The sequence below is a fragment of the Perissodus microlepis genome, chromosome 13, assembly GCF_051167445.1.
Source record: "Perissodus microlepis isolate ML-2025 ecotype Zambia chromosome 13, ASM5116744v1, whole genome shotgun sequence".
In the NCBI taxonomy this organism is placed as follows: Eukaryota; Metazoa; Chordata; class Actinopteri; order Cichliformes; family Cichlidae; genus Perissodus; species Perissodus microlepis.
The window spans coordinates 11,586,129-11,598,187 of record NC_140473.1 but is presented as its reverse complement, the minus strand read 5'-3'; the positions used below and the strand labels follow the sequence as shown (position 1 = coordinate 11,598,187).

Sequence of the window (12,059 nt, the reverse complement as noted above, 5' to 3'; positions counted from 1 at the left end):
TATTGTTTAGTCTTTATTTACAGATTGAGGTGTGAAAAAAAAAAAAATGACAGTGGTACACAGGATCTCATACGATAATCAAATAACTGAAACAAGCATGGCTTTATGTTCGAATTACATACTTAATACCACTGAACAGTACAGGGAGGGACTGAAAGGACTTCCTAACAAAGGGAACGGATCCAAAGGGAAAAAAAAATCCTTGAACAGAGAAAAGACCTTGAGAGGCCCTTAAAGATTGAAGTGGAATAAAACATAATAAATACAGTATAAAATTTCTACTTGATAGGTTTTCTTGTGATGTTAAGAAAAAGCCCCAAACCTCTTCACATTTAAATGTGGACAAAGAAGAAAAAAAAAAAAAAAAAAAGAGAGAGAGAGACAAACATCAAGAATCCATGTAGTCTATTAAACAAAAAACAAATTTGAAAATGAAGAACACGTATAGATGGATTGATTTCGATCACACCTAGACAAGAGGATTGATTAATGTTACAAACATTCACCATTTAAGAAGAAAGGAGGTTGTGAAAACAAGCAGAAAGAGCCAAACATTTTCTCCATTAGCCAGTGGCTGCAGCCACCTAGTGGCTATAAGTAATGTCACAGTTGGGAGCACATTTCCCTGCTGCCACAGCTCTGCTAAATGTAAACTCCATTACAGACTAAAGCAAAGTCGAATCAAAGGGCCAGTTCAGTGTGATGGACCATCTTCTGTTAGTGTGCTGCTGCTACTGCTGGAGAGACTGTTTACAGGAGGGTGGTTTGAGCAGACAACTTGTATTCCTGATCTGTCCGGTACAGTACAGTTGAAATGGGAGATTGTGGACTTTCTCAGTCGCTGTCAAACTTAATGGAGTTGACTGAAGTGGAGATGGCTCCCCCGCGGTAGCTTCCTCTTTTCTTCTTTGTCTTTTCGTGGCGGAATGATTTGCCTTTTGTGAACTTGAGCACATCGTTAGCTTTCTGGCCCCAGTCTCCATTGGCTCCCATCTGAAATAGAACATAAACAATCTTTTTTTTTTCTCTTTATCTGCCACCTCAACAACTATAATGCTCAGTAATCCTGTAAAAATGATTATTATGACTAAATAATTCACCTTTGCATCAAACGAATTGTCTGCAAGGCGCGGGTCCACATTTACTTCGTCGTCTTTTATTCTACGGAAGGGTACGTTGGTAGACTGGAAAACAAAATGTTTCAGTCAGCTTATTTCAGTTCACTTTAATTCAATTCTAGCTTTGTGCAGGTCTTACCTTCTTATTGGCTTTAGGGAAAGTCTGTGGTGTGGTTGTGGCCTTCTTATTTTTTGGTGTTTTTAAATCTGTTTCTTCCTCTTCGCTTTCTGATGATTCTTCATCCTTTTTTCTTTTTCCATTAGTACCTGTATCAGATGAAAAGGGGTTCATACTTAGTAAACACTACACTTCTATAAATATTAAACACTTAAGGACCAACAGTTAAGTGATAGTTTTTTTTTTCCCCATTTAATGACCAGATGTTTGAGACTTACTGTTTTTTGGGGTGTTGGGTGCAGTGGCTGCTTTACGTGGCACTTTAGCCTCATCTGATGAACTCTCCTCAGAGCTGCTGTCGCTGGATGACGACTCTGCTGGCTTTGCTGCAACCTTCGCTGATGCTGCTGCCGTCTTGGGAGTTGCTGCCTTGCCGTTGGCAACTGTAGGCTTAGTCACGGGGGTCTCCATCTCTGAATCAGAGCTATCTGAGGAATCAGAGCTGCTCTCCTCTGCTTTTTTTGCCTTTTTGACTGCAGACGCTGCCTTTGTTGTTCTCGCAGCTGCAGGGGCGGGCTTCTTGGAAGCAACTGGAGCTTGTTTCTTAGCTGCCTCATCCTCTGAGTCTGAGCTGTCAGAGCTGCTTTCTTCTGCAGCAGCAGTCTTAGCTGCAGGAGTAGCAGGCTTTGAAGCGGGCGTAGCAGGCTTAGCTGCTGCTGGCTTGGTCTTAGCTGGCTCTTCATCATCCTCAGAAGAGGACTCTGAGCTACTCTCTTTCGGGGCAGGCTTTCCTGCAGGTTTAGCAGCCTTTCCTGCAGGTGTAGCATGCTTTGAGGCTGAAGTAGCAGCTTTAGCTGCTGCAGGTTTAGCCTTGGCTGGCTGCTCTTCATCTTCAGAGGAGGAATCAGAGTCGGAGCTGCTCTCTGCTGCAGGAGTAGCCTTTGCTACCGGAGTAGCCTTCTTTGAAGCTGGTGTTGCAGGCTTAGCTGCTGTTGGCTTGGCCTTGGCCGGTTCTTCATCTTCTGATGAGGAGTCGGAGTCAGAGCTGCTTTCTGCTGCAGCAGCAGGCTTAGCTGCAGGGGTGGAACTCTTTGAAGCTGGCTTAGCTGCTGCTGGTTTAGTCTTAGCAGGCTCTTCTTCATCTTCAGACGAAGAGTCAGACTCTGAACTGCTCTCTGCTGCTGCAGGGGGTTTTGCTGCAGGGGGCTTTGCTGCAGGCTTTGAAGTTGGTGTAGCCGTTTTAGCAGGCTTGGCTTTCACTGGCTCTTCCTCAGAGGAGTCCTCCGAATCAGAGCTGGTCTCTGCTGCCTTGGCTTGGGGTTTAGATGCTCCAGAAGCTGCGGATGGGGTTGCGGTTTTTGTGGGAGGCTTTGCTGGGGCCTCATCTTCAGAGCTGCTATCTGAATCTGGAAAACAAGATCAATGCTGTCATGAAGGTTTGCAAACAATATAGGGTTAATAACAGAAATTATATTAGGTCATATTTAACAACTTCTGAAGCTTAAATACCCAAAATGTGCATCTCCTACCTGAGCTCGAGGACTCGTCTTTCTGAGCTGGCGTAGTCTTGGCAGGTGCAGCTTTGGTTGGGGGTTTCTTTGCTGCCTCCTCCTCCTCTGAACTGGAGTCCTCCTCGGAGGATTCATCTTTAGCGGACTTAGCTGGAGCCGCTTTAGCAGGAGTCACCTTTGTTGCAGGTTTCTTCACCTCTTTAGCAGGAGAAGGTTTGACTGGGGCTGCTTTACCTGCAGGCTTCTTGGCCGTCTCCTCTTCTGAGCTGGAATCTAGAAAGATGAGAGACATTTACAAACATTCACTGTTACAAACTGATCATCATTTTAAGATGGGAAATGAGCGAGTGACGTTTGTGATCCATACCAGAGCTCTCTGAGCTGGACTCCTGCTTCTTTGCAGCAGGTTTGGATGCTCCAGGTTTGGCTGCAGGTGACTTTATGGGGGCTGGTTTTGCTGTGCAAGTTAAAATGCTGTTAGACATCCAACAATAAACACCAAGAAGTCAAGGTGGGGGGGGAAGAAAAAAAAAAAAAAAAAAAAAAAAAAAAAGGAACCCACTTACCTGCCACCTTTTTGTCGTCATCACTGCTGTCTGAAGAGTCGCTGTCCTTGGCCTTGCTTGCTGCTGGTGCAGCAGGAGCTTTCTGGATTGAAGCAGGAGGTGGTACAGCACTGTATGCTCCTAGAAGGACAAATGTAGATCATCAGCATTAAAAACAAATACAAACATATTTTAATAAATAATTTCCCCTAGGGATCAATAAAGTAATCTGATTCTGATAATCACAGATCATTCCAGAGATGACCAAGTGAACAGCTCTGGGTATAATTCAGTCAGAGCAGACTGGTGTTATGATCATGATATGGACAAAACTGGACTGTTGTAATTAGTGTGAACTCAATCTCACTTATTTTTTCATATAGCTGTCGAACTTACGCACATCAGTAATAGGCTAAAAAGACTTGATTGGGATTCACTTCCCAGGTTTGTCGCTGATGCAAGTGTGCCTCACATCTTTCCAAACCAGACTTTTGTTACTGTGCAGCTTGTATAGTTGTAAGAAAGCATGAAAACACACCTGCTTTGGGTTTTTTGCTGGGAGGAGCCTCATCCTCTGATGAAGAGTCTTCACTACTTGACTCAGCAGCAGCTTTATTTACTGGGGCTGGTTTGACTGGAGCCTGACAGAACACATGGAAATATGCTGTTAATATCTGCTGCATGCATTTATCCGCTACACACCACACTTGGCTGAGTGTGAGACGATCAACAACACATAACAACATAAAGAAGGCCTTGTGTACCTTGGCTGGCTTCTCATCTTCAGAATCTGAGGAGCTGTCTTCGCTGCTGCTGCTCTCCTTCTTCTTTTGAGCTGCACCTTTGGCAGCAACAGCTGCTTTGGGTGTTGTGACTGCACCAGCCTTGGGTTCTGTTATTCAGAAATGCATACAGTAAATTAAATAACCCAAGATTTTTCCCAATCTTAACTTAAACAAATTACTCAATATAGACTTACTTTGTGCAGGAGCTTTGGCGGTTTGTTCTTCCTCAGAGTCAGACTCTTCACTGCTGGAGCTGCTATCCTTTTTCCTTGTGCTACCTGCAGCAGCAGGAGGTTGTTTCACAGGTGCCTACAAACAGACACTACATTTTAATAAAAGGATAACGGGCAAGGTAATGTAGCAATAACAGGCTATCATGAGAATGTCTGATTCTGATGCTTCCTTCTACCTTTGCAGCAGGCTTTGCAGGAGCTTTGTCCTCCTCAGAGTCACTAGAGTCTTCACTGCTGCTGGATGCAGCTTTAGTAGCTGCTGCTTTAGCAGGCCCCTTTTTGGCTGCTAAAATGTAGAATGAGGAAAAATGTAATATCACAGCGTTTCAGAATGCACATTACTAGCAGAATTCAGCCAACCCTTTCAGTTATCCATATCAAATATGAAGGTTATACCTGCAGGAGCTACTTTAGTTTGTTTTGCGGCAGCCTCTTCATCCTCACTGCTTGACTCTTCACTGCTGGAGCTCTCAGTGCTGGCTTTTGCCTTCTTGGCTGACGGACCCGTCCAGTTCAGAGGCACCTTTCGTTTTTTGGCTTCGGGAGATCTATTTAAAGTAGAGTTTCAATGATACAGCCCATAATTATATTAACACACAGTATGCAACACCACCCTATATTAACGTTAAAAAGAAAACTTCAACGGGATAAAAGGCACTCCCTTTCCCAGAGTAGAAAGATATGCAAATAATAATGCCTTAGTCGTTAGCCTGCATACCAAAGTGTCCTTGGGCAAAAAACTGAACACTGAGTTAGTGAGAGAGAGACTGGTTGAATCCCTCCACTCTGCATGGTAAACTATTCTTTGGCATGTTGAATAAAATGCTTTGAACATTCGAGTAGTATAGTGCTATATAAGAACCATTTCATTTCCCATTTGTCTAAACAAAAAGCACTTCAAATTTGTAAAACAACAAAAGGGTTGTGTTTATATTGTATTAGATTTTTCTCTGATAATCCTCAAACTCAACGAGTGTTAACAGACCCTTGGACACTAGGAGAGCAGCAGAGGAATTTCTATTGTACCAATACATTTTTAAAGGAACATACTTATCGACACAAAGTCAGCTTGGTCATGTGTTTCATATTTTTATTTGAAAAACCCCTCTCGGATAAAAAAAATATTAATAAGCAACTCACTTCACCCAGAAGTTGTAGATATTGACGAGTCTCTCCTCATTCTGATCTTGCGGAGCCTGTAGAGAAACACGTGAAGTAGTAAGTTAATAATTCCCTTGCAGCACTTTGAATTTGTGACTAAAACTCCACAAATCATAATTTAAAAAGTATAAACACGCTGCAGTATTTACACTTTAACGCACTGAGACCGTTAATTAGCTCAAAAGCAGGTTGCAGCTGATACACGTGCTAACTTCACCGGCTCGGTAACCTGTACGTATTTACCCCTCGTGCCGCCTGGACCTAACGTCTAGTACCCGGCGACAGGACGTGCCCGTCACACACCGCCACACAGCGTAGGCTACTCACCACTTTAGTCTTTTTCAAGAACTCCTGAGCCGCTTTGGTGAACTTGTTCTCCACCAGAAACGAGTACACGCATTTGAAAAGATCACTCGGTACCGACTTCTCCGCCGCCATCTTCAACACGTTCTTCTGGAAAAGGAAGTGACGGAATCAGGCACTTGTGAGCAGGCGCTTGGTGTCGACGTATCCACGCTTCAGTAAAAAAATAAATACCAGTTTCTAGAGGTTTCCAAATGTCAGAAAACTAAATAAAACACAATTCCACTGACTAATTGTGATTTTAAAAATCCTTTAAAAAACTTTACAAATATTTCGGGTTGCTCTCACGTGACTAATTTCCTAAAACAATACGAGTAAAATATGTGGATATGCTAAATAAGACGCGATTTTTTATTATTGAAATACACTTATTTATAGATTTAACGCCACCTTTAAAAAAATAATAAATGACTCTTATTTTTTATATTTAGTAAGCTTTGTTGCCCGCGAAGGCGCACGCTTAATGCGTCATCACTAAAGACCTTTCGTGCCTGCCCCTCGTGTCATAACATGTCGCCTTTCAACTGAGCAGTGTGGCAATGACAGCCCAGTTCTAGCTGAATTAAACGTGTGAGTCGGGTATTACTAAGCTGCAGCCATGCCTCGGTACGAGCTGGCCCTGATCCTGAAACAGATGCAGCGTCCGGAGACGGCGGCAGCTCTGCGAAGGACGGTGGAGACGTTAATGGAGCGGGGCGCCTTGGTGAGAGACCTGGAGAACTTGGGAGAAAGACAGCTGCCCTACAGAATGACCAAACACAACCAGAGGCACAGCCGAGGGACTTACTTTCTGGTGGATTTCTACGCAGCTCCCAGCATGCTCGCTAGCGTACTGGATCACCTGCACCGTGATGTGGACGTTGTGAGGCCCACTGTGCTGAAGAAAGACGCCCAGGTCCCCAACAGTAACTGCTGCGGACCCCAGAAGTGATTAAATGTAAGGCTTAATGAATGGCGGAGGTGTTTAAAATCACTGGTGCTCAGAGTGAAACAAAGTGCTGTTTTATCACCACAGCTGTCTGTTACATGCGTGTATTTTTGGGCTGTAGTAAAATATGAAATACTCTGCTTTATCGGCCACTTAACTCCATTAGAGAAATGGCAATCAGAAGCACAGTTGAGTAGTTAATGTAGAGCCCCAATCGATGTCTAGAGTCAGAACAATGTTAAATCTGAAGAAAATCAACCATTACAGTTAGATTATTGCATTTGTGAGTTCGCCATTATTGTTCATGTACAGCCCAAGAAGGAGAGCAAAGAGAAGGTTAGTTTTTACAGTAGTGAAAACTTATCAGTGGTTTCTTGAAGAAAATCGCTTACACACACACACACACACACACACACACACACACACACACACAGAGTGGACTGTGGATGAGAACAAACCTCATGCATGTAATAAAGTGTTTTAGCACTGATGATTAATTCGACCTTTAAATAGCCCAGACAGAAAGGAATACCGCTGTTTATTTGAGGGGAAAAGTCACTTCTGTGATCCTGGACATCAGGGAACAAGCAACCGAATACAACCTCTAGTAAATGATTTAAAGCATTTTAAACACATAAGAAAAGAAAAAAAAAAACGGACAATGTGTCTGTGAATGTTCTCAGTCATCCGTCTGGACTTCTTTAAGTTTTCTTGAAGATGTTTTGCCCTTCATCTGAGAAGCTTCTTCAGTTCTAAGCGCAATTGGTGGAGAGTCTTGGATTTTAAGCCCTATGGGAGTGTCCCCAAGAGTGTCATGGACCCCCTAATGATCCTCTACCTAATTGCATGAGCTAAGGTGTGAAAACGGGTGTAGGTCACAATCAGCCAAGGCTTCACCCTATCATGTGATTTTCTGAGGTCAAAAGGCCCAGGATGTGAGTGGGCTTTAAGGCGTCTGGAAAGGGATCTCAAAACTGGATGGCAGACAGTTGGTGTTGTAAGCCATGGGCTCTGTTCAAAGAGGGTCGTTCACAGTGGACATTAGGGGATCCATGTCACTCTTAGGGGGACACTCCCATAGGACTTGAATATGGGACTTTCCACCATTTGACATTAGAAGTGAAGAAGCTTCTTGAATGAGAGGTGAAACGTTTTCAAGCAATTTTAAGAAGTCCAGACGCTGTTAGTTTTGTAAGCCCTGCTCATGTTCACAGTGGACATAGATGGCTTCTTTCACTCCTCTTTCAAACCATCTGTCTTCTCTGTCCAAAGCATTCCTCGCTACACTGTACAGCATACACCACGTTGTTAAGTTTCTGTTTGGTAGTTTTGTCTTTGAGATGAACCAGTTTTTGTCTGAGTGCGTGGCTGGGTCTGAAGTGCACTGGGATCTCGTGCTTGGAGAAGACTCCTGAGTTTCTCTGATAAACCTGCTACATAAGGGATGACAGTATTGTTCCGTTTGTCCTTCTGATTCTCCCTAGTTGGTGTCTGACCTCCTTTTCTGTGCATCATCGCTGCACAGGGACAATAATTAGAAAAAACAAACTCCCCCATGTGGTTACAAACGATGGTTAAGTCCATTTGTTTGTAAACTCTGTACCTAAACCAGCTCCACCCTCAGCCTCCTCGCTTGCTCATACCAGAAAGGAATATGATATAGTGTGATAATGTATTAAAACAAATTAACCAAATTCATTAAACCAGTTGTTTGCTTTATAGCTTTAGTGACTGCAAACTAACTTATTGTGAAAATGAGGCAGGAGTGTAAAAATGTGAATGAATATTACAAAAGTATTTCAGTTGTGTGTTTGTGGACATGGCCATCACACATGAAGTAGCCAAACACAAAGATAATCCTCTAAATAAATGATCAGTTCATTAGTCACCATCCCTGTAATATGTGAGTGTATTACTTTACTACAAGTTCATACATTTGGTTCATATAAGATTAGTTTGCACAAACACAGTGTCTGTATTTATTTCGTTTGCTTGCTGATTTGTAAGGGAGGATCATTTTGCATGTCTGCAACAACAGCAGATCCACATGAGATCCTCCAGACAAACATAGATGTGTATTAAGCTCTAATAAGAGGTCCTGCCCTGAGTTTGTGCTGTCCTCCTCATCTACCCCCTACACCTACAGACACAGCCCTGTCATCTCTCGCCTTGCCTGCAGGTGTCATTGTTGAAGCAATTTAATCAGGATTTAAATGATTGATTATTTCCAGAAAACAATTAAAGTAAAAATATTGAGCTCCCTCGTGCCTCATGAAAACAGATAAGCACCCCCCTTCTCCTCCCTCCATCTGTTTGTCTGAAATGGATTTAACTAGACGTGTACGCATACACAATGATATTATAATAGCTTCACTACATATATTCCAACAGAAATATGTGTGATAGGACAATAATGCCTGATAATTACAGTTGACAAATCTTTCAGCCTCTACTAATAAGTGTCTGTATTCTTTCGCCATGAAGTGATTAATTAAACTATTAGTTAAAATGCTATAATCAACAGGAACTGGGAGTAGGGGGTTTTACTGTTAAGTCTGAACTGACCTTTTAATACAGTCGTTGTGGTGCTCTAATATAACCACAATACTATGCATCAGTATTTGTGTTGATCGACAGTGGTGGTTGCTAGGGCTGTGCGGTATGACCAAAATCTCATATCCCGATATAAGAATTCTATCGTCCAGATAACGATATAAATCACAAAAATGTAACATTTTCTGTAAATTCTGTGAATCTCGGGCAGCTCGACTTGCGTGAAGTGTTTCCAGCTGCGCGTCCTTTACCCGGAGTCGAGTGTTTTAACCGATGCATGAAACGATACATTTTTAGAGATAAGTTGTAACAGCGGCTGTTTTCTTAGTATTTATTACACAGCGTGCTGTGGGTTGCCTGTTCTAACGTTTGAGTCTAAGGTTTATTTTTTAGCACCTGGCGGCTCTTTTTAAATTCTCATCCGTAAATAATCTGCTCTTTCACGTGATTCAGTTTATTTTGAAAAGTCTCAACAGGATCTTGAGCTTTATTGTGAAAGGTTTACGTGGAACATAAACAAGCGGACACGCGAAGGTTTTACCGTCGCTGTTGCTAGCGACAACGCATAAAAACAGGCGCTTGTCAGTAGTGTGGTTATATTAAATATAAGAGAAAGAGGGAACTTTAAGAAATTAATATAGCCACTACAGTGACCATCAGAACGATGAAAAAATATTGCCGTAAACAGTTTATTTTGCGACACCACGAAACAAACGATAGCATAAAATGAAGATGTTTTTATATCGTCATCCGATATATATCGTTATATCGAACAGCCCTAGTGGTTGCTTATCAGAAGCCGGTGTTGTTTTATTTCAGAGTGCTTTTGTTTAAACTGTAGAGAACAAAAGACACTATTGTTTGCGTTCTCTGATACATTTAGGAGGAAATAAGTACACTTCCTGTGCTGATTAGCTCTTAGTTGTCATTAAAGGTGAGCACTTCCCTTCAGTTAACAAAGGTGAAAATTGCTCCTGTCACAACACGTTAATATTGACTAGGGCTGTAATTCGGATAATTCCATTAAAAAAACTTCCCCAGGAGAAATTATTTTCTCCGATGTTTCATTTAATCCATGTAAGAAGAGGTATTTCTCCCACATTTGTGATTTAAAAACAGACCTGCATTAGAAACATATCTAGGATCACATGTGTGAATAAAAAGAATGACAATTAAAAATATCTTTTTAAATAAGACAGAAAAGCCACGGGGCGGAGCTGTTGCAGAGATGGTGCAATCAGGTGGCGTGAACGAAAACATGTTTCGAACGTTCAAAATAGCAGTGCTTGTTCCTGTAATCACCACAAAGGCCTTTACTGGGAAAAACTGTCCTTCATCAAAACCGTTGATCAACAAGTGCAAACAGGAAGAAAAGTGAACTTTCTAGCTGCTCCCACCCACTGCAGTTTGCTTAACACAGCAACACATCTACAATAAAGCTATAGAAATTACAATAAAATTATATTTATGCAACTGAACTTTTAACTTAGTCTCATACAATGTTTAAATAAGACAGCCTAATGGAGGTTGACTACAGCCATCCTTTCTGTCACACTGATGCCAACAGTAAGCAGGGGTGAGTCTAAAGGGGGGGGCATGGGGTGTACTACACCCTATTTATTTCAAGGCTTATTTCAAGTCTACTAATTACATTCTATTAATGTTTTAAAATATAAAGCAGTCTTATTGGGCCAATAAAACTTGAACCACTTACCCAGTGCTGTTCGGCTGGCCCCTGAATTATTCTAACATTAGTAATTAATGTTAATTATTTACGTCCACGCTATCAGAACTTCTGTGTTCTGCAGCAGGAAACGTCGCATCAAATAGCGGGCCAAACCTCAGTTCAGAGAATCCCGATTAGCTCGCTTTTCTTCATTGCAGCCATCACATGCTTTTTTATAGACACACACTCACTGCTACACTACCACACTTAAACACACACAACAAATCTACCTCATCCAGGAGATGCAATACTGTCAGAACACCTTCCAAGAAGATACACAAGTGGATAAGTGAAAGAAAATGGTTGGATAGATGGACAAATTACTGCATTTGTTAATATTGTTTTGATTTTAACATTGTTAAAAGAAGTTTAAAATCTGACTTTAATGTGGCACGCAAATACACTTAAAAAGGTTTGGTTCTTTTGACAAATATTGCATGCTGCTCAACTGTCAAAAGACTCGCCTTTTTTCTCTTCTGAATATTTCTGATAGCTCAAGACTAAAGTATTTCTTAGTATTTCTCAATGAAATACTACTGATGTTAAACGAACTGACTTGTTGATTGAGAAATGGACAGTAAAACAGAAATCTCATGGAAAAAAACCTTCACCGCAGGCTCACATGAGTGAACTTTAACTGCACTAACAGAAGCCACAGGAATAGAAATCTATACAAGATCACATGAAACTTTGAATTCCATGAGCAGCTTTTATTGATCAGTGACAATATTTCTGAACATGTCTACACGCAGTAGACAAACACAAAGTGAGTCATCGATATTGTTAATATGCTCAGTATTCTCTCACTGCACATTTTAAGTGTGTTGTTTATCCCAGGTTCATGCTGACTCTGCTGTAACGTTTAGCCCTACATAATGTTTGTTCTGTCTTTCGCAGGTTCCAACAGATCACATGCAGAAGATGAATCATGTGACACTTCCTTCTTTCACCTATTTCATTAGCTGCATGCATCGACTTGGATGTAATATCATATGTGATAATAAAATACTTTTTTCTA

At 41.6% G+C, this 12,059-nt stretch overlaps 2 protein-coding genes across 2 annotated transcripts; one reads left to right on the top strand and one right to left on the bottom strand.

The window, feature by feature from the left end:
• On the bottom strand, nucleotides 1–5,951 carry nolc1 (nucleolar and coiled-body phosphoprotein 1). Its single transcript, XM_084947847.1, has 14 exons — nucleotides 5,799–5,951; nucleotides 5,451–5,506; nucleotides 4,707–4,858; nucleotides 4,487–4,596; nucleotides 4,272–4,386; nucleotides 4,057–4,184; nucleotides 3,831–3,933; nucleotides 3,314–3,433; nucleotides 3,115–3,204; nucleotides 2,766–3,020; nucleotides 1,515–2,642; nucleotides 1,258–1,385; nucleotides 1,101–1,184; nucleotides 1–993 (listed from the first exon to the last, which is right to left on the bottom strand). The coding sequence occupies exons 1-14, from the start codon at nucleotides 5,907–5,909 to the stop codon at nucleotides 835–837; spliced, it is 2,739 nt and encodes a 912-aa protein (XP_084803973.1). The 5' UTR covers nucleotides 5,910–5,951; the 3' UTR covers nucleotides 1–834.
• Nucleotides 5,952–6,296: 345 nt separating this feature from the next.
• On the top strand, nucleotides 6,297–12,059 carry mrps6 (mitochondrial ribosomal protein S6). Its single transcript, XM_084948903.1, has 2 exons — nucleotides 6,297–6,771; nucleotides 11,939–12,059. Exon 1 carries the CDS (start codon nucleotides 6,433–6,435, stop codon nucleotides 6,763–6,765), a length of 333 nt encoding a protein of 110 aa, XP_084805029.1. The 5' UTR covers nucleotides 6,297–6,432; the 3' UTR covers nucleotides 6,766–6,771; nucleotides 11,939–12,059.

What these genes read in the sequence shown, in the direction of transcription:
- nolc1 (XM_084947847.1), bottom strand. Translation starts at nt 5,909, where the DNA reads ATGGCGGCGGAGAAGTCGGTACCGAGTGATCTTTTCAAATGCGTGTAC. An exon ending in ATCTACAACTTCTGGGTGAA is followed by an intron (nt 4,859 to 5,450) that starts GTGAGTTGCTTA and finishes TACTTTAAATAG; the next exon opens with ATCTCCCGAAGCCAAAAAAC. An exon ending in TCCCTAAAGCCAATAAGAAG is followed by an intron (nt 1,185 to 1,257) that starts GTAAGACCTGCA and finishes TTTGTTTTCCAG; the next exon opens with TCTACCAACGTACCCTTCCG.
- mrps6 (XM_084948903.1), top strand. Translation starts at nt 6,433, where the DNA reads ATGCCTCGGTACGAGCTGGCCCTGATCCTGAAACAGATGCAGCGTCCG.